This window comes from Clupea harengus, chromosome 5, assembly GCF_900700415.2.
Source record: "Clupea harengus chromosome 5, Ch_v2.0.2, whole genome shotgun sequence".
Classification (NCBI taxonomy): Eukaryota; Metazoa; Chordata; class Actinopteri; order Clupeiformes; family Clupeidae; genus Clupea; species Clupea harengus.
The window spans coordinates 10,397,773-10,419,070 of NC_045156.1; the positions used below are offsets into that span (position 1 = coordinate 10,397,773).

The window sequence follows — 21,298 nt, forward strand, 5'->3', positions numbered from 1 at the left end:
GCATTTATTGAGCTCAAAGGTTAACAGCTTTACATAAACGCAACCACACTCGGTTTAGTAACAATATGAGACTTTTGCGTAGCCTATATTTCAGGGGATTTTGTGGCGTTTTTAATCAAGCCAGTATACTGCATAGCCTACTCATTAGATGCATCTAACTAGGCTAGTCACATGGTGTTAAATTAATTATCAAATGAAGAAGGGTGATTACCTTGAGGAGTTTAAATGTTAGTTAACAGAGATTAAATAGCAATGGAAAGCTTAGATGTCAGTGGCGGCACGTTTAACGGGTGTTTAATGCCGTTGTCTGTGTAGTTGGCAAAAATCGATATATTGCCAATACTCAATTACCCTACGCTCGAGTTTGCTCAAGAGGAGATAGAAGAACAACGTCGCTGCCCACCGACAGGAGCAACCCGCTTGAAGAGATTAGTGATACAACATTTCAAAAAATTCAAAAGAATACTTTCTCTGGCTTCTGAACCATACTTTAAGCATACTTAACCATACTTTCACAGTTTAAAAGCCCAATGAAGTTACACAATTTCTAAGGAGAAATTCTCACTTTTTTTTCTTTTCGGACATGTTGGTGACGTCTCAACAGCTTCAAACTGTACTCACACAACCTGAAAGGTGGTGGGCCTAACATACAGGTCTGGCTCACCCAAGAGAATGAGGGCCCGTGCAGCAGGTGATTCATTTTGATCAACAATTGATGATATTCGTTCGTAAACTGCGCTCATCGCCGCTGTTTATTTGTACGAGTAGAAGCTATATTTAAAAAGTGTTGAAAGCGTAGGTGTTGACCAGAAACACGCAGGCTAAACACCCTTCGTAAACTTGGCCCCTCTGTTTTCTAAATCTTCGACATCCAAGTTTTGTCCTGCGCGGTGGTAATTGTTCAATCGAGCCCACAGCATCCAGCAAGTTAGAGAGTGGTGCTGATGCTGCAGTCGAATGATGGGGCGCTGGGGTAACCTGACGTCACGACGTAGAGATAGGCTAGCATGGGAGGGGAGGGGAGAGAGTGGGGGAAGGCTGAAGGATAATAGCTAAGAAATGACTGCACCGAAGATAGCGCAAGTGGGGGAAAAGACGAATCTTTAAAATTCAACACCATTGCTATAAATGACCAAAACCATGGTGTACCTATTTACCTAGAAAAGAACGCAGTATTAAATGACCAGAATCCCCGAAAAGGTAATATTTTTAATGTTTCCATTTGCACGCCTTGTCCAGTATAAGAAAGCGAACACATGGTTTGGTACGACTGTAGGCTAGTCTTTATTAACCACACTCTGAGCCAAATGACTAGTCACTGAGCTATTACCCATCTGTTATTAGCTACTCAGTGAAATTCACCAAGCCGTCTTTACCGCATCTCCTTCGCTTAGCCACACAACCAACTAAACAATAAGAAAGCCAGGAACAGCTGTTCGAGTGATCTATTCATCAGTTAAGGTATAAATCTCTAATAGAAGTGATATAAATGGCACGTCGCAGTATCGTAATAAATTAGCCAGCGGAAAGGGGATGTAGCAGTCCTTTCTGCTAGACTCATCTCCGGAGCACATGGACTATGCGCATCTCCTCCTCACGAACCTGCGCAGTGGTTGCAGTGTTTCGTGTACACGAGGTGAAATGTCATATCACTTATTACGATTTGGCGATGGCGGTTCCCGATACCGCATACGTCTTGGTATGTTTTGTGATATCCATTTACTCTAATCTGTCATCTCTTGTGTAGATGTAATAGCGTGTTTATAAGTGTTTTCCTCTTCGTGTCCTCTAAATGTCATTATGCTACTGTGTTCGTGCTAGCAAGGCAGCCGGCATGGAGTTTGTTTATGTCACTGTTTGATTCATCCCTGTCTCCTTCCATCCCTCTTGAATATCTTCCACTGCATAGCTGTGTTTTTAGTTTTCACTGCTTTTATTACTTTTTTTGTGGTTGTGCACAGAGTCCAGCAGGTAGAGAGTGATGTCATCTCCGGGCATGGGTACGCCAAGTGATCCCCTCCTGGCCAGCCCAGCGGGGAGCAGAGCAGGAGGGATCCATGATGCCTCCTGGAGGCCTTCCCTCCCCAAGACCTCCAGCTTCCCAACCTCCACGACACGCCACCTCAGCCACCGAGCCAACAACTTCCAAAGGCACCCCAAGAGGCGGAAACTCATCAGGCCGTCGCCGCCTCCGCCCCCTAACACACCCTGCCCTCTGGATCAGCTGGACCTGACGGAACTCCCACCACGCCGGACCTTCACTGAGCTTGTGTGCAACGGCTGCATCCTGTTTGGCATCGAGTTCAGCTACGCCATGGAAACAGCCTATGTCACACCAGTGCTCCTGCAGATGGGCTTGCCAGACCAGTTCTACAGTCTGGTGTGGTTCATCAGTCCAATTCTAGGTACTGGACGTTAGAGTCATGTTTAGTAGGTGCCTTGCTATGTTGCATGAATTGGTTAAGTGACTTATTGTCTGTCTTCTCCACCTAATGCACTGAGGTAGATTAAATCTTCTTGGTCTCTCGCCATCGTTATTATGGTCTTCATGTGCAGGGCTTGTTTCCTCTTATGTTCACATTAGACATGAGTCACCATCCACGCCCATTCCTCGTACACTCACATCAGACATGGGTCACCATCTAAGCCCATTCATTTCCATCCTGTTTTCCCTGCATTACAGGCTTTTTACTACAACCAATATTAGGAGCGTGGAGTGATCGCTGCACGTCACGTTTCGGTCGGAGGAGGCCCTTTATCCTGGCCTTGGCCCTGGGTAGGTCAAATATTCTTAGTTTATTTTCCACTGTCTTTTCATTTATCTTCTAATCACATTCACTCTTTCCCCTAGAGTGGGCCGCAGGGCAAAATGGCTGCCCTAAGGGCTTTCTTCCAACATATTCATATATAGATTTATGCATAATCATACATAAATATTAATGAAACAGATGGCAATAACGCCAATGCGAAGAGAGCAGAACACACTCACACACACAAACACATATAACACATAATAATTTGTCTCACAACGGCATAATGTTTTGTGTCAGACTTCAGTTACATCTGTCAATCTTCCAAAACATTTGCCAGATTAGCATGTTCAACCAGATTCATATATGGACCATTCACTTCATAGGAAATACACTCTGAGTATTTAATATTTAATGTGTTTTTGACTACTAGGCCTTCGTCAAACGCTCAGAGAAGTATAGTCTCTGTGGAGCAGTATTTTTATGTGACATAGAATTATTCATGTTTGTCTGCTATTTTTTGTTTTCAGATTTGCAGTAGGCATGTAGTTTTCAGTTCCAGTTGTCTTTTTGATCATGATCTACTGCCTAGGCTACACATTACTGACTGAAAGCAACTTTTGATAGATATGTCCAAAGTAAAGATTAAGGCCCAATCGCATCTCTTATTTTTACCCCTGCCCCTTGTTTTTGAGTGGCTACTCGGTTTTGAGTTGCACCTCAAAACAAAAGGGTCATTTTTGAAAATATCCCCTATGAACTGGGACAAGCCAGTGTAGTCCTTGCCATAGAAATGTCTGCCCTGCACTGATATCAGATGAGTCGGAAAGAGCAGAAAATATTGTGCATGATTATTGGGATTGGGCCTAAATGTAATGTATGAGCCTGATGTTCTGTTTGTCTGTTTACTGTCTCTCATTTACTTTGTATAGGAGCGCTATTTGGCTTAACACTAGTTCTGAATGGGCGGGACATTGGAGCAGCACTGGCAGACACAGCTTTTAATCACAAATGGGGCATAGTGTTGACGGTGTGTGGGGTGGTTCTGATGGACTTCAGTGCAGACTCAGCTGACAACCCAAGCCATGCCTACATGATGGATGTTTGTGGTCCTGAAGACCAGGACCGAGGGCTCAACATCCACGCACTTCTTGCAGGTATGTGGTGGAACTCAAATGGCAAGCGCACTCTCACACAACATCTAGGGTATGTATGTCATGTTGTGTGAATGTAAATTTGCATTATTGTGAAGTGGAGACTTAGATATAGATTTATAATCAGTGTCCTTAGGAACCATGTATCCTTGATTATTGAGTACAACGGACATCTTGTGCAAGGATTCCAAGACTCCAAGGAGTTCATGTTTATCATTAGGTTAAGGTAAGAGTAATAATGTCAGCATGTCATGATATGTAATGAGTTGTGAAAATACATTTTACACAATGTGAGGCTAAAAATGTGTCAAAATGTTAGGTCTGACATTTGGTCCTAGGAACCCAAACATAGTCTATACTCAGCTAATTTCTGTCACATTGAATACAAATAATGTCCTTTGCTCTTGCAACAACCACTGGTCTGTGTGCTGTTCTGTCACATTCCCATGGTTACCTACTCTAATGTTTCTCTGATGCCTTGTTCAGGATTAGGTGGTGGGTTTGGCTACATCGTGGGAGGCATCAACTGGGATCACACTGAGTTTGGCAGAGCCATGGGTGGCCAGCTCCGGGTCATCTACATGTTCACCAGTGTCACCCTCGTGGCTGCCACGGCGATGACCCTCACCAGCATTCCGGAGCGGACGCTACCTCAGACGCATCCGAGGGCCACCAGGAGTGCCCTGAAGAGCCCCAGCCTACCCCTACCCCCCTCCCCACCTGCCCCACCTGGAACTGGTCTGGAGGAGCGGGACGAAGAGGACGGCTTGTACAGCTACCAGTCCTCCAACCCCCAGCGGCGCTACACGGACCCGCTGGGCCACTCCTGCAGCGCCAGCGCACGGCTCTGCGCGGGCCTCACCAGCCCCATCTCCCCCCTCAGCCCGCTCACGCCCAAGTACGGCAGCTTCATCAGCCGAGACAACTCCCTGACCGGCATCAACGAGTTTGCCTCCTCCCTGGGCACCTCCTACATAGACAGCGTGCTGATTGACTGCTACACGGGGCCGCGGACGCCCCAACCCCTGGAGCCAGAGGCCGTGGGCCCCCGGATGAACGCGGGGGACACCCCGCCTCCGCGGGTGCCCCAGCCCGGTGAAGAGGCCCGGCCAGGCGAGGGCCAGGAGCAGGGGGAAGGACCAGCGCAGTCGCTGACCCCAGTCGCTAACCCTGCTGAGGGCACGCAACCCAACGGGAGCGAGGTGATGCAAGCGAACGAGGGGATGCTACCCAACGGGAGTGAGGGGGGCCCCCAGCCTGGCGTAGGGTCTAAGAGGGGGAGTATCCTGAAGCGCCCCCAGAGCCTGGCTCTCATTGAGGATCCCCTAATCACTCCCAGCATAGGGGTGGAGAACGGGCACAGGCGCACTGTTACCTTCAGCCAGCAGGTGGGGCTAGACTTCATTCCGAAACTAATGTAGGAGTATCTACACTGAGATTGAACCAGGTGTCAGGTGTCACACTGGAGTCCTCTGTTAGACACAGAAAAAAATCCTAGGTAAACTGTAAACAGATATATCAGCTATTCAGTACAGTTATGTACAGGTTATGTGGTTATCTTACTAAATTGACACCAGGGAATCATGAGGGGTGCAGCAGAGGTTCTCGTATCTGTGAGCATTATTGTGTTTAATAGACAGACCTGCACACATGTGTAGGCTTATGGTTGGCTTTGATGAAATAGTAAGCTCTGTCTATATGAAGCTACTTAGGCTGCGTTCTCACTGCAAACCTTAGTGCTTAATTCTTAGTGCTTAGTGGCCAATGTCACATTCCAGTATGAACTGTTCACGCTCCTGAACTGACCCGTATGCACAAAAGAACAATGACGAGACGTCACACGCAGCACAATGTCGTGCAGAAGTAAACATGGAGGACACTGAAGTCAGTGTTTACGGTTTTATTTATAAGTTGATGTGCAGTGGAAGCTAGCAAATTCGTGAGCAGGCGATAACGAGGACCACGGATGAGGAGAAAGAGAGCCAAATCTTTATGAGGTCTAACACCTCACTGTCCCTCCACTGACCACCTCCATTGCAGCTGTACTCCAAGTTTGTATTTACATTTAGTCATTGACATTTAGTCATTTTTCCAAAGCGACGTACAAAGGAGAGAGCAATCAAGCTACGAGCAATAGAGACCTAGTGTTACAATAAATACTATTTTACATAAGAAATTAAAAAAAGTGCAGGAATGTAACTACTGTCAGTGCAAGTTAAGTACTAGTTAGAGGAGATAGCTTTACAGGAAGGATAAGGAGAGGTAGAGGAAGGCAGAGAAAGTGCAAGTTTGTATTCACTTTCATTGAATACAAATTCAAATTCACTTTCAGTTTGTATTCATTGACTCCCACCAGCACAGAATTGTGACGAATGTAAAAGTTGAATAATTTCCGATATGTTCAAGATCAGATTCCATGTGATTTATGCTATCCACACTGTCCCTTAACAAAACATATCTGAGTCATATTTGAGCAAAAAAAAAGTGGGCCAATTTCACCTGCAGTCAAAATGTAGCCGTAGTCTTTTCTGCTTACTTTGACCCTCCAGGTGGCAAATATTTTGCTAAATGGTGTGCGCTACGAAAGTGATCTGAGCGACAGAATTGAATCTGGGGATACACAGATGTCCATGAGGCTGCTCTGCATCGCCATCTACAGGATGCCCCCATCTTTGCGCAGCCTTTGCACCAACCATTTTTTGGGTGAGGAAGAAGTCAGCATGCCCTTGTGTTAGTTCATGGTCACATCCAAATTAAGACATGCCTATTTTTATCCTCAATAGTGTTTACCCATCGGCTAGACTGCCTTACTGTACTGCAGAATCACTGAAAGGGACTGTGTTTGTTCGTCAGGCCAAATTCGCTTTATGCTCTCTCTCTCTTTCTTTTTTCTTTCTCTCTCTCTCTCTCTCTCTCTCTCTCTCTCTCTCTCCTCCAGGCTGGCTGTCCTTTGAGGGCATGCTTCTCTTTTACACGGACTTCATGGGGGAGGTTGTGTTTAAGGGGGACCCCAAAGCGCCCCACGACTCAGAGGCCTACCAGCGCTACAACGCTGGGGTCAGCATGGGCTGCTGGGGCATGTGCATCTATGCATTCAGTGCTGCCTTCTACTCAGGTCAGAGTCAGCCCAGTTCTCAGTGTACATCTGTTACCACGGTTACGACTGTGCCATCATTCCATGTAGCGTTCCAAACTAGCATGAATGCTAAGTCTTACGTACTGATTCGAGGTTAATGGTGAAGCTACGCTGATATATTTAGAGCTCTGTTCAGTTTGCTTTTTGAAGCCCAGTACAGTGATTGAGTGTGGTTGAGAGTGGTTGATGTGTTTGTGAGTTTCATGAAGTGTGCAGTGTACATATGTGTGTGATTGAATTGTTCTGCTGAACAATAGACCATTCGAAACAGAAAAACAAGCTAGTTTCTTCACCTTTCAAATTGTCAGTTGCCTTGGATACAAGTATAAAGGAAGTCTCTCAAAACACTGGTGAAATAAAACTTTGAGCCTTAGTCACACCGAATACGCGACCTTGCATGATTCTCTCAGTCAGCAGCCTGCTTGTCATTGGTGTGTTTCGTCTGGGAGCTCTGGCAAGAGCGTCAGCTAAAATGAATCCTTGTGGGCTGGACAGTGTCTCGACAGCTCCCTCTCGTGTTGTAATTGGTGATCAGCCATATCACACAACCCTATTAGAACTATTTTTTCATAGTCATGCTGCATGCAGTATAGTGTTGTCCCATCTGGCTTGAGCATCAGTCTCAATCTTAACAGATTACAGTCCTTCATGTAATTATTCTGCTGTAATCTCCTGTGATATGTTTGCTATTTTATTTCTGTGTTGTACTGTGGCTGTAGAGCAATTTGAATGTGTATAACATCTCGCGTTGCTCTCCCTGATTCCTCAGCTATTCTGGAGAAGCTGGAGGAGCGTTTCTCGCTGCGCACGCTCTACTTCTTCGCCTATCTGGCCTTCGGCCTGGGCACGGGTCTGGCCACCGTCTCCACCAACCTGTACGTGGTGCTGTCTCTGTGTGTCACTTACGGCGTGCTCTTCTCCTCTCTCTGCACGTTGCCTTACTCGCTGCTGTGTGAGTACTACCAGAGCCCACAGGTGAGACCAACCTCACACCCACTGAATGCTTATTACATTTACATTAAGTAATTTAGCTGACGCTTTTATCCAAAGTGACGTACAAGGGAGAGAACAATCAAGCTGCTTATGGTAGATTAGTCATACCCCTAAATGCTTATGATGGAGCAGTCATACTCACTATTGATCGATATGCTTATGCTGTTAACGTTTATGATAAATTACGCACGCGAACTGTACACTATTGGTAGATTAGTCACACCTATCATATGGTTATAAATGATTGTATCTTTATATTGCATTTTATACTGTACATGCATACATGTTGATACATGCCAGTTGTAGGCATTGTATGCTTATGATAGAATAGTCCTCCGGGGCCAGGTCTGGTCAGGTTGCCATTAAGACTCAACAGGAACATGGCAGGCTTTTCTCCTAAAGGCTGCCAAAAACTTGACAAAGCACCGGTCACCTTTGCTGTTGTCTATTTGAGTCAGCGTCACTACTTTAATCTTAACCTATCAGAAAATCTTGGGTTTAGGATCACACTCTTGGATCAAACACCCTCTTACATGTTAAATCTTACTCTAAAATCTTACAAAGGGCTAGTTGTGTCATGTCAGTAAGCCCACTCAGTGAGGCTAATGTCAGATATACCTTGCCCATGTCAGGACAGGAAATTCTCCAGCAGCTTCATGAAAGGTACATTTTCCCCACCACTTTAGGTCTGCTATCATTATGTCGCCCCGTGAATGCATTAAGGCTACCGACAAAGGTTAATTTAGGCTACCGACATAAGTTAATTTTAGGCTACCGACATAGGTTAATTTAGGCTACCGACATAAGTTCATTCTAAATTTGAAAGGAAACCTACTCCAGGGTGTTACTTGATACTCACACCCTAAAAAAATGCACATTGTCGCCTAATTCATGTTCTGTCTCTTGGTGTTTGCCCCTCTCCATAGTTCTGTGGCTCCTCAGAGGAGGGGACCAGGCGGGGGATGGGCGTGGACATCTCCCTCCTCAGCTGCCAGTACTTCCTGGCTCAGCTCCTGGTCTCTGTGCTGATGGGCCCTCTGACCGCGCTGGTGGGCGGGGCCCAGGGCGTGATGTATTTTTCCAGCCTGATGTCGTTCGTGGGCTGCCTGTACTCCTCGCTGTGTGTGCAGTACCAGCTGCCTCCACCAGAGGGTGAGCCCCCCCCAAACGAGGCCCAGCCACTACTGGTGCACATTTAAAAAAGAACCCACCCCACCCCCACCCCTCATCCCGCCTCCAATGTTGTGTTACACCCTCCTCCTAACCAACTCCAACCCCCACACCCAGCTGAAGAAATGATGCTGCACACACACACACACTCATTCATCACATTTCTCGTCTCCCCCTCCCGATCGTGCCATATCAACTCTCCGTTCACTGCTCCATGTTCTTCAGTGAAAAAATATTGCTTTCACAATTGCAACTACTTATGGCTCTTCACATACTTTTAAGAAGAAAGCCCTTTCAAATTTTGTTGCCCTACATTTTCTAATAAGGTGGCTCCGGCCAGTATGTTTTTGCTCAGTTCATGCAGACAAAGGACATAGGGCTCAAAGCAACCTGACAAAGAAAGTAGATTATATTGTTTCCATACATTTGCAATTGGTGCATTTATGAAAGACCTGTGTGACCACCTTTGCTTTGCGAATGCCTCTGGTTGTGAGTGTTTGGTGTGCGTAGCGTTGTGGATGATGAATGTCTCTGTGTGCATGTCCTTGTACCATCTGACGAGGCATGCTTCTCTTCAACATTTGAACTTGCTTGTGAGAATGTTGATGATCTGTTACATTATGATTCCCTCATCATACACACTGGGGCCAAAGTATTTATCAATGTCCCCAATGGATGGGGTGTTGCATTAAAAATGATCAATGAGAATATCAGCTTTGTGTTACCATAGTTGAAAAAAATGAAAAAGCAAAAAACTTCCCAAAGCAAATATAGTGTGAGTGATTTTGTCGGTAGTGAGTAGTCTGTATGTCTTCTCACAAGGAAGTGTTATCTTCTGTTAATAATTTACCAGTTATACTGTCTTGTAGCACTAATTAGAAACACACGCATACACCATCTCAACGTTTGTATTTATTTAATTGATTCTAACACTGCTGACAGATCTGAATGCCCCTAAAGCAATCAGGCTAGATGGGCTGTCTCTCTTGAAGGAATTTATTTTTTTACTAACCTATCAAATGCAGCCTCTCATCCAAGACATCCTTGATGTCCAGTTTTGATTCTTAAATGTAATATGGCACTTACTAGGCTTATATATCGTAATGCATCACACTGAAATCACTGAAGGTCAAATCAAGTAAAATCAACCAGACCAATTTGGATATTGATACCTAACACATGGTCTTTTACTTGTTAGCATCGACAACTTCATAAACACTGCAGTTAAGAAGAAATCTGGACACTAAACATTACCTGGTTAATCTAGTACCTGAAGATTAAGTGAACAGTAGGTGTAATTTTCAAATTAATCATTCCTTTACTACAATACAATACAATACAATACAATACAATACAATGCATTAGCAAAGCAGTCAAAGTATTTGAAAATCAGCTGTGTGGTCTCAGTGTTGCTCCCCATCATGTCACCATTGAAACCATCTCCAGTACGTGGCGTTTTATGCAGTCACAGACATACACCATGGAGTCCTCCCCCCCTCACTCGCCCCTTGCCCACTGTACCGGGGTGCACTCTCAACCCCTGGTCACCCAGGTTCTGTCGTGATTGTTGTAGTGACAGTCATTCTTGTCGTCATCAGGCAGAGTTGAAGTTGAGACTCGGGTGTGAATCAGCTGTCAATGTGGAACCGACCAAAGCCCAAGGAGGAACCAAAAGACCAAACAAAAACATTAAAAAAAAACAACAAACAAACATGAACCCACAATCTGTTGTGCTGTTGGCTCAAGAAAAAAAAAGGAAGGTGCACCTGATAACTGCTGAGCATAGAGACAGAGCACATGGAGAGAGCTCTTAGGGAGCTTTTGAGTGCTAGTAGAGAATTTTTTTCTCTCTACGAAGAGGTGTCCTTTCCATTTTTCACCTCACATGCTGCCAAGCATTAAACTCTTCTTGCCGTTCTTGTAGTCACCAGATAGCCAGCCTATGAACAAGGAAGTGTATATGTACAAAATCAAGCCAATTTGCTTATAGACTTTATTTCCTAAAGCAAGGAAACAATGCACTACCGATGGCTTTTGGACCACTGGATGACTGATGAGCTTGGTGATATTTGTTGATGCTGCGACTTTTTCTTGTGAAATCCAAGAGTTAAAGCCATCCTCAGCGGAATATGGGATGTTGGCACTTCTACAAACATTTGTCATTGGAGCCTAGATGCGCTGTGGAAGATTTCAAGAGTGACAGCTGTCTAGGAAGTGTTACCAGTCTTAAGGTCAACCTTTTTTTTTACCTATAGGGCAAACACACTACGAAGTTTAAGGCTCAAGACTGTCATATAACCAAGGCTTATTCAGGGTGGATTTATATTGTGAGGTATTGATGAAGGAAAAATCTGTATTACATCAGCAAGACCTATATGTTTTAAAGGTCGTCATAAATTTCAATTTCATGTTCAACTAAGCAGGATAATTCAGGATTGGTGATGGGAATGTATTGTTTTTGTCTCTTTAAAATGTTTTTTGCCCTCCCAGGAGTTTGTGCAAAAACTGTGGATTAACTCTCAAACACTGAATGTAATCCAAACAGGATTGAATTTAAGTCGTCATCCTACTGCAGATTACCCCCACTAGGTGGAGACAAACAACCATTTAAAATGAGAAAGCCTATTTGCACAGTATGTTGAAAAAGCCATGAAAAGGACTACGCTGCTTTTAATTTTGTCTACTCACCCATTCAGAGGTAGCATAGTCACTGATATTATAAAGTACAGTGATCATTTTGAGCTCATTATCATTAAGCCATCAATCAAAATATCAAAATCACTGTATACAAAGCACTTCTATTCCTTTGAGTGCTAACAAAATCTTCCCGTGCATACTTTACGTATGGCTATTTCAAATAGACAGCATGCTCTTATCAGATACATTCTGGATCATTCTACAGCATGTACAAGTTTAATCTGCTCCTAAATACCTTTTAAGAATATTGTTTTAAAAAATATATATTAAGTCAACAGGTCAAATTCTGCTATATGAAATGTAAGCACTGTGTAATGTGTCAACATGCAATAATAAAACTCCCCACACCAAACTTAAAAAGACAAGACTGATTTATTTATAATCCAGATCCAGAATATACAGAGCAGTGGTCGAAGCAACCAAAAACACAATCCATAAAACTGCTCGGAAACAGCTGAGAGCACCACACCTGACATGTTGTTCGGTTTAAGACCACTGTAGCGACTGTAGACTTAATACTTCAGAACTCTCAGCTGTAAATTGCAAACAGGAAAAGTAATCCGAGACAAAACTGTACAATGGATACCAAAGGTAGAATCTGACCAAAATGGATAGAGAACAAAAAAACGACCAAATCGTTAAGATTTAAGAGGGGCTGATACGCACAAGACATGCCAGCCCACGCCCCCAAAAGGGGGGATAGCAGTCTTTTTCATTTTTGATTGGGCTCCATGAGACCCCTTCATTGGTAAGTGCCATCTGCTGTATGCACAGATCAGCCAAGCGAGGGATTAACTACTAGCAGCACAAACAAAAGGGATTTAAGAAGCATGTATTAGCCCCCTGCTTAAAACTTATCTTTGGTCTTCCGTCAGTCAGAGAGGTCATTCGTGAAAATGTCAGAACCTTGTGAGAGGGTGCAGATGCTTGTCTGAATCTGAATCAGCTGGTCGGAACACACAGTAGAAATTGTGCTTTGAACTCATACGTACAAAATACTTTTTCCTTTTTTTTCTTTGTTAAAGAGAAACCTAAAAAAAATGTCACTCTGAACCAATAAATAACATTTCATAAAAAAAAAAGGAAAAAAGTGGGCCATGATGTTATGGGACTCCAGTGCAATAGAATATTTTCCCAGGCAAAAAGAAAATGAGTAAAATATACATAAAAGCACAAACTCTACCAGGTCAAATTGACCATGCAGACAGCTATAGAACAGGGCTGCAATGTAAGGTCTAGGCTTTCACTTCAGCTTTTGTGGAATCCTCCTTTTCTTCTGTCTTCTGTTTCTTCGTTTCAACCTTTTCCTGAAACATCAAGAGGTTTAACGATTAGAGGGAATTACTGTAAGATTGAAATGAATGTGCAAAATGTGATTATATGCAAATAAATACCTCCTTCTCCTCAGCGGGACGTTTCACTGCAAGTCCATCAACTTCCTTATCTACGCCATTCTTTGTCTCCTCCCCCTCTGCTTCTGCAGCTGAAGTTTGAAATAATAATACAATATGTGAGTGGTTTATACACCTCATCACCCATCTTCAGGCATCAGTTTTTAATTTCCCAAAGATAACCTTACCTTCATCGTCTTCTTCTTCTTTTTCAGCATGCTCTTTCTTGTGTGAGGCACCATTTGTCTAATAAGGGACAAAAGAAGTAACTCAGAAAAGTGTTGCGCATATAGCAAAACATTTTAAGTTTGTAGATTTCTTTCCTTTAAGAGGGAGGGGGGGGGGGGGGGGGACTTCTCCAGTTTACATCTGTACCTATGTCAATCTCAACAAAGAAACTCTGGTGGGGGAGGGAGAAATTCAACACCTGCACATCGACGACTAGAAGGAAACAAAAGCTTTTGAGGCCTGCCCCTTAGATTACTCACTGTTCCATTGCCATTGGCAGGTGCGTCTCCGCTGCCGTTCTCTTTCTTTTTCTCCACCTCAACTTCTTCGGTCACCTCTTTCTTTTCCTTTACGTCTGTCTTTTCCTTCACGTCTGTCTTTTCCTTCACCTCTTTCTTTTCCTTCAGGTCCTGTGAAAATACATGAATGGTTGAAATTTTAATTAACTTAAAACTTAGATGTAACACTTTCCGTGTAACTCGGAAGCCTTGATGTATCATCGAATATCACCGGCTTAAAAAATACACAAATAACTCAATTCATTGCGAGACCCGCTTAAAAGGTCGTTGGTTAACTGACTAAATCGCCATTGAAAGCATTGGTTAACTGGCTAACGTTAGCTGACTTAACTTTAGTAAGCTATAAAAAAGGTAACTTATCTAACCTTGTAACGTTTCAGTTGAGGCTAACATTCAGTTAACTAAGAGTCTAACTGCTGGTATTAGCTAATACTACAGATGAATAAAGGTTAAAATGTTGATTGGACTAACAGTTACATAGGAAGTTTACTAAATGGAAAACTGTGAGTTACATTAATTAGCTTCATTAATAAATCAGCACATATCGATGGCAGTATTTCTCAATATTTCTCATTCGGCCGATTCAATTTAACGGTATCTTAAACCACTTTAACGTTACCCAAGGCAGAATATAAACGCTTGTTACTACAGTCAACTGTAGGTAGGGCTACTTAATTTAACTTGGGTTTTAAAAAGTATTCAAGTTTCAGCAAGCTATTAACCTTAAGTTTTAAAAAAAAGAAAGCTTTAGCCTTTTCGGCTGAAGGTTTACACCCCCCTTCCCTCACTGACGACGCGCGCTCCCTGCTGAAGACAAAAGAAATACGGCTCGAGGACCATTTCTTAGCGCGCGCACGGGGAGGTTTGCTGATGTGAAGCGCTTCCCGCCTATTCACCGATTGATTCCTCGCTGTCTATCATTCTTCTCAGGTCTTAACGTTAACCGTGAGGATACACAGAAAAAGTTCACCATAAGGACGTAACGTTAACTACAACCAAGATCAATGAGTTAAAGTTCAAAAAATAACTTCTCATCAAACATTAATGAAAGGCATATGGGAATCAGTGTTCTCTTATCGCGATATAAAGTTATATTAACGTTAATCACTGAAGAAAAAAAGTGATAACCAACATTGGCAACGCCAGGTAACTTAAATTGGCACGTTAATTCCCCATAACCTTAACGTTTATTAATTAGCCAAGTTAACGTTAGCTATGGATAACATCATCCTAAGAATGTTAACATTACCTAGACCTCATCGTATTAAGAAGACATTTCGAATACACTAAAACGAGCTACTTTACAATTTAATTATACCCACCCAACATCATCTCAGTCTTTCTCTGAAAAGGGCTCCAACATAATCCTAACTTCATTTTCGATAGCACGCCAACATTTGCCTCGACGTTAACGTTAGCTAACATTAACATTAGGTTACCTAAAAATTTAACGTTGTTCTTTGTTGACGTTAGGTTGGTAAAGAAGTCATATTTTCGTACACTTACCTTAGCGGTTATCTCTGTGATGGTAGTTGAATCTACTGCAGTATCAGCCATAGTTGATTTTTTTATGTTTGGAAAGGGAGAATATGTTATCCTTGTGGTGATATTGCTTGAGGATGAGACAAAGCGTCTTACAGCTGAGGTGAAATGAATTAAACTAAATACAACTTCAGAAGTGAATGCGACTCTATAATGACGTTAGCACTGGATTGGACAACGGAAAGTTCTAAGGACTTCAAGCGTTATGTCATTGGAGCAGTCACTGTCATTTATTATAAGACCCGCCTCCTAGCTCCTCCTACTAGCAGCGATACTTGATGAGGAGAACAATTTTGAGGGACTGCGGATGGTAAAGTAGACTCATGTTAGCTGTGTAATGTAGGATTTTAGAACACTAATCACTGCAATTATCTCTGGTCTGGTACGTTAGGTTACAGCTTGCTTTCCAAAAATCTTAGTCTACTCCTGCTAAAGTAACTTTCCTCTGAAAGTTCTCTTTTCTTACGACGCTCTTTTCCTCACAATTTCAAACATGTTGACATTAATTATTTGACAACTTCAACTAATTACAGCCTTAGCAATAACTACTCTTCAGATTGGCTTGGCTTGGTTGACTCTACAGTAGTTTGGATGTCAAATTTGTCTAACAACCAATACATTACATAGTAGTACGTATTCAGTTGTAGCCGAATTACAGACAACAGTGTATTTACAGGAAGCGGCTTCTGTGTTCAGACACGCAATAGGCTATATGAGCCGGGAGTCCACTGCCATTTTTCAGGAGGAAAGTGGATGTGCAACTTCAGGTCACAGGGTCAGCAAATAATCTGTTCTTGTCTGGTTTTCTTGTTTGAAAGACAAAGACCAAAGGAAATGGGAGGGAAAAGAAGACTGTCCGAAGCTTTTTCAGAGTGATGCTTTTGTATGTAACAGAAATGTACTAATGTGACAGACATTCAATAAATTCAACTCAATTCAATAAAAAAAAAAAAAATCATTATATTAACAGTGTTGGTGCTGTTGTTGTTAACAGCTCCCAAAGTCAAATATTTAGTCATCCATGGGGCACGCTGAGGGGCTTGGGAATGTGCAAATACATGAAATAAGTTCTTCTGACCAGAGATGGTTGGCCATCCCTGCCATATGCTTGTGTGGGTGCGAGAGACTTTGGCTCTGATGGCACACGTGCCGAGCGAACCACTTTGGGGTCTTTGTTTACAGCCACTGTTTCATTAGCATGTTGTGTGGAGGCCATTGTGACGCAGATGGAGACATACTGGGCAGCTGTTTCATTCAGCACAAAGCCTACACACATTATAACAGCAAACCCCCCACAATTTGCCACTCCAACAAACACACAATGGCAAATAAATGCCTGCCGATCCTAAATCAGGGAAATGATCAGAAACAGGTCTCAAATGGTCAGGTCTCATGTTTTATAACTTTATCACACCACAAATTACGTAAAATGAAAGCTGTGTACTGACCTGATTGGTGTCCATTTAAAAACATCTCTCGGAAGAGTTACAGCATTGTAATGACTAACCTAGTTCCCACTTTATGGGGCCACTTTAGGCGAGTCTTGCTTTCCAATTCCCCCTTTCACTTCTGTTAATACATAATCTCACTGGGAATCTGCATATCTGTGAACCACTCACTAGTCATATTACTGGGAGAAATCCTGGGTAAGATATTACCAACATCCATGCATGTAGATCAATAGGATCTACAATGGCTATGAAAAGGAAGGCTGCTGTTTCCCTAATGACACGTCATAATCTGAACCAGTAGGGGTAGAGCATTTTACATTCGCACAACTCCAGGTGCACAGGCATAAAACAATCTCCCTCTCCCATCATGTTCAGTTTAGATCTCACAGAAAGTTTTGTAACAAAAGCCCCATGGTGGTCACAGATGGCCCTGGCCCCTGTCATATTCTGTGGTTGGGCCAAAGTGGTCCTTTTGTTTCTTGCCGCCTGGACTTGGTTCAATACCTCACGTGGGCTTCGGTGTCCTGGATGGGGTTTAAATGAATACAAATGGGGCTGAAAAGTGAGGAATGGATGATATCCATTTGTGTAATTGAATTAGAGAAAACACAGAGCGTTTGTGCTGGATGAAAATAGAGAACTCCATAAGAACCAATACTGTGCATCCCAGCAGAGATGTTCTGTTATGAATTATAAGGACTGTTTTAGGTCGTCCACTTCTTAATTTGTAGACATGTTTCAGAACTAAAAGTGAATTTTAATATTTGTTTTATTAAATCTAATTCATTCTCAAAAGAAAGGAGATTTTTAAATGAGGAAAAAGGGGATACAAATGGATACCTGAGGCACTTGAAGGCAGTTCTCCTTAAAGACAACAGGTCTATTCATCTAATGACTGATTTTTTTCTGTTAAAACTAACACTATGTAAACCACTTTAGTTGCATGAAGTATGAACAGGCAACTCGGTAGTAAAAAAGGAAGTTTCCTCTGTGTGTGATTAGGTCTCTGTAATTACATGAGAGATAACAGAACTGAATGTGTTCACAGTGTGTGGTGCTTGCAGTTTGTGTGTGTGTGTGTGTGTGTGTGTGTGTGTGTGTGTGTGTGTGTGTGTGTGTGTGTGTGTGTGTGTGTGCTCCTGCAAGGAAGACTAACAGCGAAGATAAATGAAATCGCTCAAAGCTTATGTTTTCATTTAGACACAAATGGACAGGAACCCGTATACAGAGGAGCCCTTTCATTTAGTAAATTAAGTCCATGTGCAGACCACAGAGTCCTTTTAACGGTCTCGGTCTTTGCCAGCAGGCCACCAGCTTGTCTACAGTACAGATCCAGACAAGTAGCTTTCAGAGACGAAGAAGAAGAAGAAGAAGAAGAAAAAAAACATGCATCTTGTCCAAGCATTACTCACTCCCAGCAACTGGAAAATGAGTGCAATCGGAGAGAGTGGAGGCAGTCTGCCTTTGTGAGGTCATTTCCTGTGCCCAGTGCTCTCCACAGAGAACCTATACTACCTCCATTTGTTTCCATGGTTATTGGAAGTCTTCCAAAAATGGGTTTCTGCTTAGAGGGTAATTTGATTGAGGAGAGGTTTGAAAATGGATGGATTAGTTCAAGGGAGAGAATGAAAGGAGGCAGCATTATTACACCACCAATTATACAAAACAGTGAATTTCACACTTGATGTAACTCAGTCAATTTTGTTGGTATTTATTGTTAATTTTCATTGATAGAGTTCAGGTCAAGAATGGAATTAGGCCCAATGCAATCATGTTCTAGCATAATGTGTTGTGTATACACACAAAATCTAAATGAAAGCTTAATTTCAAGGGCTAAGATATGTAAAACTGTGAGAGGTCTGCAGAGGGAAGGAAGTCATTCCAACAAATACACTTGATTTTGGAGACAAAAGAGTGCAACCTGACCTGTGGAATGTCAGTGTTTGAGACAATAATGGGCAAGGATTGGTACAGGTCAAAGGTCAGGATTAGGAGGAAAGGGGTCACAGTAATTGGAAAAATCAGGGGGAATTCTCAGTGGGCTAACTGTGCTCTATTGTTCCTAACAGTAGGGCCCAGCATGGAATGAAATGGGTTTCTCATGGTCCCGCGCGCACCTCACCTAATCCAGAATGTAAAAAGCCAACTCTTTTCAAGGAATCTAATCTACTGTACCACTGTTTGACACAACACACACACAACACACACACAACACACACAGACAATGCAGGGGCTCAGAAAGTATATGCATCACAATGACACAGCATGGGGCCTGAGCGTAACAGCATAACTAATGTAACACCACTCCACCAGCATCTATTAGCCAGGCCATGTCGACGAGCACTGATACACAAGGTGTTGTATGTCATTTTAATGCTATCTTACAGTACTCACTCTACAACAGACATTTCCTTATGTAACTTTGTTTGGCTACGTGATGTAGCTCAGCATAATCCCAATATTTACACTTGTTGCTAAGAAACATCATCCACTAAAATACTTTTGCCAAATAAAACTATTAATATAAGACAGAGAGATAGGGCCTTGCAGGGACAAAATAGATGAAACACTGAGCACAAGAGATGGTGAGGAGAGAGAGAGAGAGAGAGAGAGAGAGAAAGAAAGAGAGAGAGAGAGAGAGAGAGAAAGAGGGAGGGAGGGAGAAAGATGCCCTGTGTCTAATGAACACTCCCACCTTCTAGGGAGTAATCCTTGCTACATGACCCTCTTTCAGTGGAAATTTCCACTCCTTTGCAGCAGGGAGCTATGGCAGGGAGGGTCCTCCAAACTGTGCCCACCCTCCTCTTCACCTGTGTAGGAGGACCAGGAGTTACAACTTGTTATACTTGCTTTTGAACTCACCTCTAGCCCCTCCCACTGGCCACAATTGTATTTTTCTTCCACCGCCAGTCGCTGACTAGATTCGGTTTCAAGGTCCAGCAGGACTCAACATGTGCCTGACTGAAAAATGCAAAACACTATTCCCTATTCTACATGCCATGAAAGGGTGAGTTCTTCCAAATTTTTAGGGAACATGAAGCCATTGTTCATTGAAAATATGAATTGCAACAACCTTTGCAAACAAATTATATATTATTATCAACAGACGTCATCCCTGACATAATTCCACTTGTCATTCCAGACAAATGCATCAGTATGAGATTACCCACATTTTATCCTGGGGACGGGTTTAAATGGCATTTTCAACACAACAACTGAGATAAATCCAGTTTACCACACTTCCATACTGACCCTTGCATGGGGGATTAAGGCTGGATGAAAGAACAAAAACAACTTTTCATGGAGTATGGGAATTCTGTGAGCAAAGAAATACCTCAAAAGTGTGTAATTCCTTATAGGTCAAGGATTTGATGCACACGTCATGCTAACAGATCCTTTCTTTCATGTGGCTGGGGTTTGGGAAGGGTTGGCCTGAAGACTGATGGTGATGGTAGACGGTGGTGGAGGCAGCACTGATCGCACCCTGATAACTTTCACTCCGGGAGGCTGATGGGTTTGCACAAGGGAATAAGCAGAAAGCCCAGTAATCCAGATGGCAAATTAACATTTCCCTCCCTGGCTCCATCTGACATCTCCCTCAGTCTGCATTTGTCAATCTCTCTCTCTCTCTCTCTCACTCAGCACCAGCAAACCTCTAACTACCTACTAAGATGCAGACACCTTGAATTCAGCAATTAAAAGGCAAGTAGAATTAGGGGCCAAGTTCTGATGCATATCGTCTTGTCTTAGATATAAGACAAAATTATATAAACTGAAATTATAGCATATAAATTCGTTTTTAAGGGCCTTAAAAGGCTGAAAAGTAAGAGTAAGGAGACAAGACCATTAGCACTGTGAGACACAGGGCGGCAGCTGACACTGAAACAGGCCTGACACGGATCTGGTCCGGACTTGGCACAGATCTACTTCCAGACAGCTGAGTGGATGTCTCTGGTGAGATCAAGCATCGGTGGCTGGAGTGGAAGAGTGTGTGTCTCTGCTTCTATGGCGAGGCGGGCCGACCTTACACAGCCATTGTGAGGCACCAACAAAGAGCCATCTGCAGAGCAAGCTGAGCAGATAGGAAGGGGGGAGACACACACAGGGAGGGACGTGGCGGTGGGGGAGGGAGAAAAAAACAAGAGAGGAGACCCAGCGAAGGAGAAAGAACTAACAGGACTGAGTGAGAGATAGACACATTCACAGGAAGAGTGGGGAGTGAGTGAGCAAGAGAGAGAGAGAGAAGTAGAGAGAGAGAGAGAAAGAGAGAGAGAGAGAGAATAAGAGAGAAAGAAGTAGAGAGAGAAAGAGAGAGAGAGATAGAAGTAGAGAGAGAGAGAGAGAAAGAAAGAGAGAGAGAGAGAAGTATTGAGAGAGAGAGACTTGTGAGGCTTGTGAAAGAAATGACAGTGAAGGCTATGCGAGGTGAAATCAACTGCCCCTGAGAGACGGCCGGCTGAAAGACTGAAAGACCTTCAAGAGGTTTG

At 43.1% G+C, this 21,298-nt stretch overlaps 2 protein-coding genes across 4 annotated transcripts; one reads left to right on the top strand and one right to left on the bottom strand.

Moving 5' to 3' along the window:
• The first annotated feature begins 988 nt into the window (after positions 1 to 988).
• slc45a1 (solute carrier family 45 member 1) lies at positions 989 to 10,893 on the top strand. Of its 3 annotated transcripts, XM_042707814.1 has the most exons (10): positions 989 to 1,699; positions 1,962 to 2,405; positions 2,684 to 2,776; positions 3,683 to 3,907; positions 4,391 to 5,292; positions 6,454 to 6,607; positions 6,843 to 7,019; positions 7,810 to 8,015; positions 8,960 to 9,185; positions 10,802 to 10,893. In XM_042707814.1, exons 2-10 carry the CDS (start codon positions 1,982 to 1,984, stop codon positions 10,828 to 10,830), a joined length of 2,436 nt encoding a protein of 811 aa, XP_042563748.1. In that variant the 5' UTR covers positions 989 to 1,699; positions 1,962 to 1,981; the 3' UTR covers positions 10,831 to 10,893. The 3 variants fall into 3 exon arrangements, with proteins under 3 accessions (XP_042563748.1, XP_031423535.1, XP_031423534.1); XM_031567675.2 differs by having other exon boundaries at positions 8,960 to 10,893; XM_031567674.2 differs by having other exon boundaries at positions 989 to 1,200; positions 8,960 to 10,893.
• A 1,360-nt stretch (positions 10,894 to 12,253) lies between these two features.
• si:ch211-222l21.1 (prothymosin alpha) lies at positions 12,254 to 15,482 on the bottom strand. Its single transcript, XM_031567676.2, has 5 exons — positions 15,325 to 15,482; positions 13,780 to 13,929; positions 13,480 to 13,537; positions 13,295 to 13,383; positions 12,254 to 13,207 (listed from the first exon to the last, which is right to left on the bottom strand). The coding sequence occupies exons 1-5, from the start codon at positions 15,373 to 15,375 to the stop codon at positions 13,136 to 13,138; spliced, it is 420 nt and encodes a 139-aa protein (XP_031423536.1). The 5' UTR covers positions 15,376 to 15,482; the 3' UTR covers positions 12,254 to 13,135.
• Between the last annotated feature and the right edge of the window lie 5,816 nt (positions 15,483 to 21,298).

Bases quoted from the DNA above. Each gene is read 5' to 3' on its own strand.
- si:ch211-222l21.1 (XM_031567676.2), bottom strand. From the start codon at position 15,375: ATGGCTGATACTGCAGTAGATTCAACTACCATCACAGAGATAACCGCT. The intron at 13,538-13,779 runs GTGAGTAATCTA...GTCCCTTATTAG, and splicing joins CTGCCAATGGCAATGGAACA to ACAAATGGTGCCTCACACAA. The intron at 13,208-13,294 runs GTATTTATTTGC...TTGATGTTTCAG, and splicing joins GTCCCGCTGAGGAGAAGGAG to GAAAAGGTTGAAACGAAGAA.
- slc45a1 (XM_031567675.2), top strand. From the start codon at position 1,982: ATGTCATCTCCGGGCATGGGTACGCCAAGTGATCCCCTCCTGGCCAGC. The intron at 2,406-2,683 runs GTACTGGACGTT...CCTGCATTACAG, and splicing joins GTTCATCAGTCCAATTCTAG to GCTTTTTACTACAACCAATA. The intron at 3,908-4,390 runs GTATGTGGTGGA...TGCCTTGTTCAG, and splicing joins CATCCACGCACTTCTTGCAG to GATTAGGTGGTGGGTTTGGC.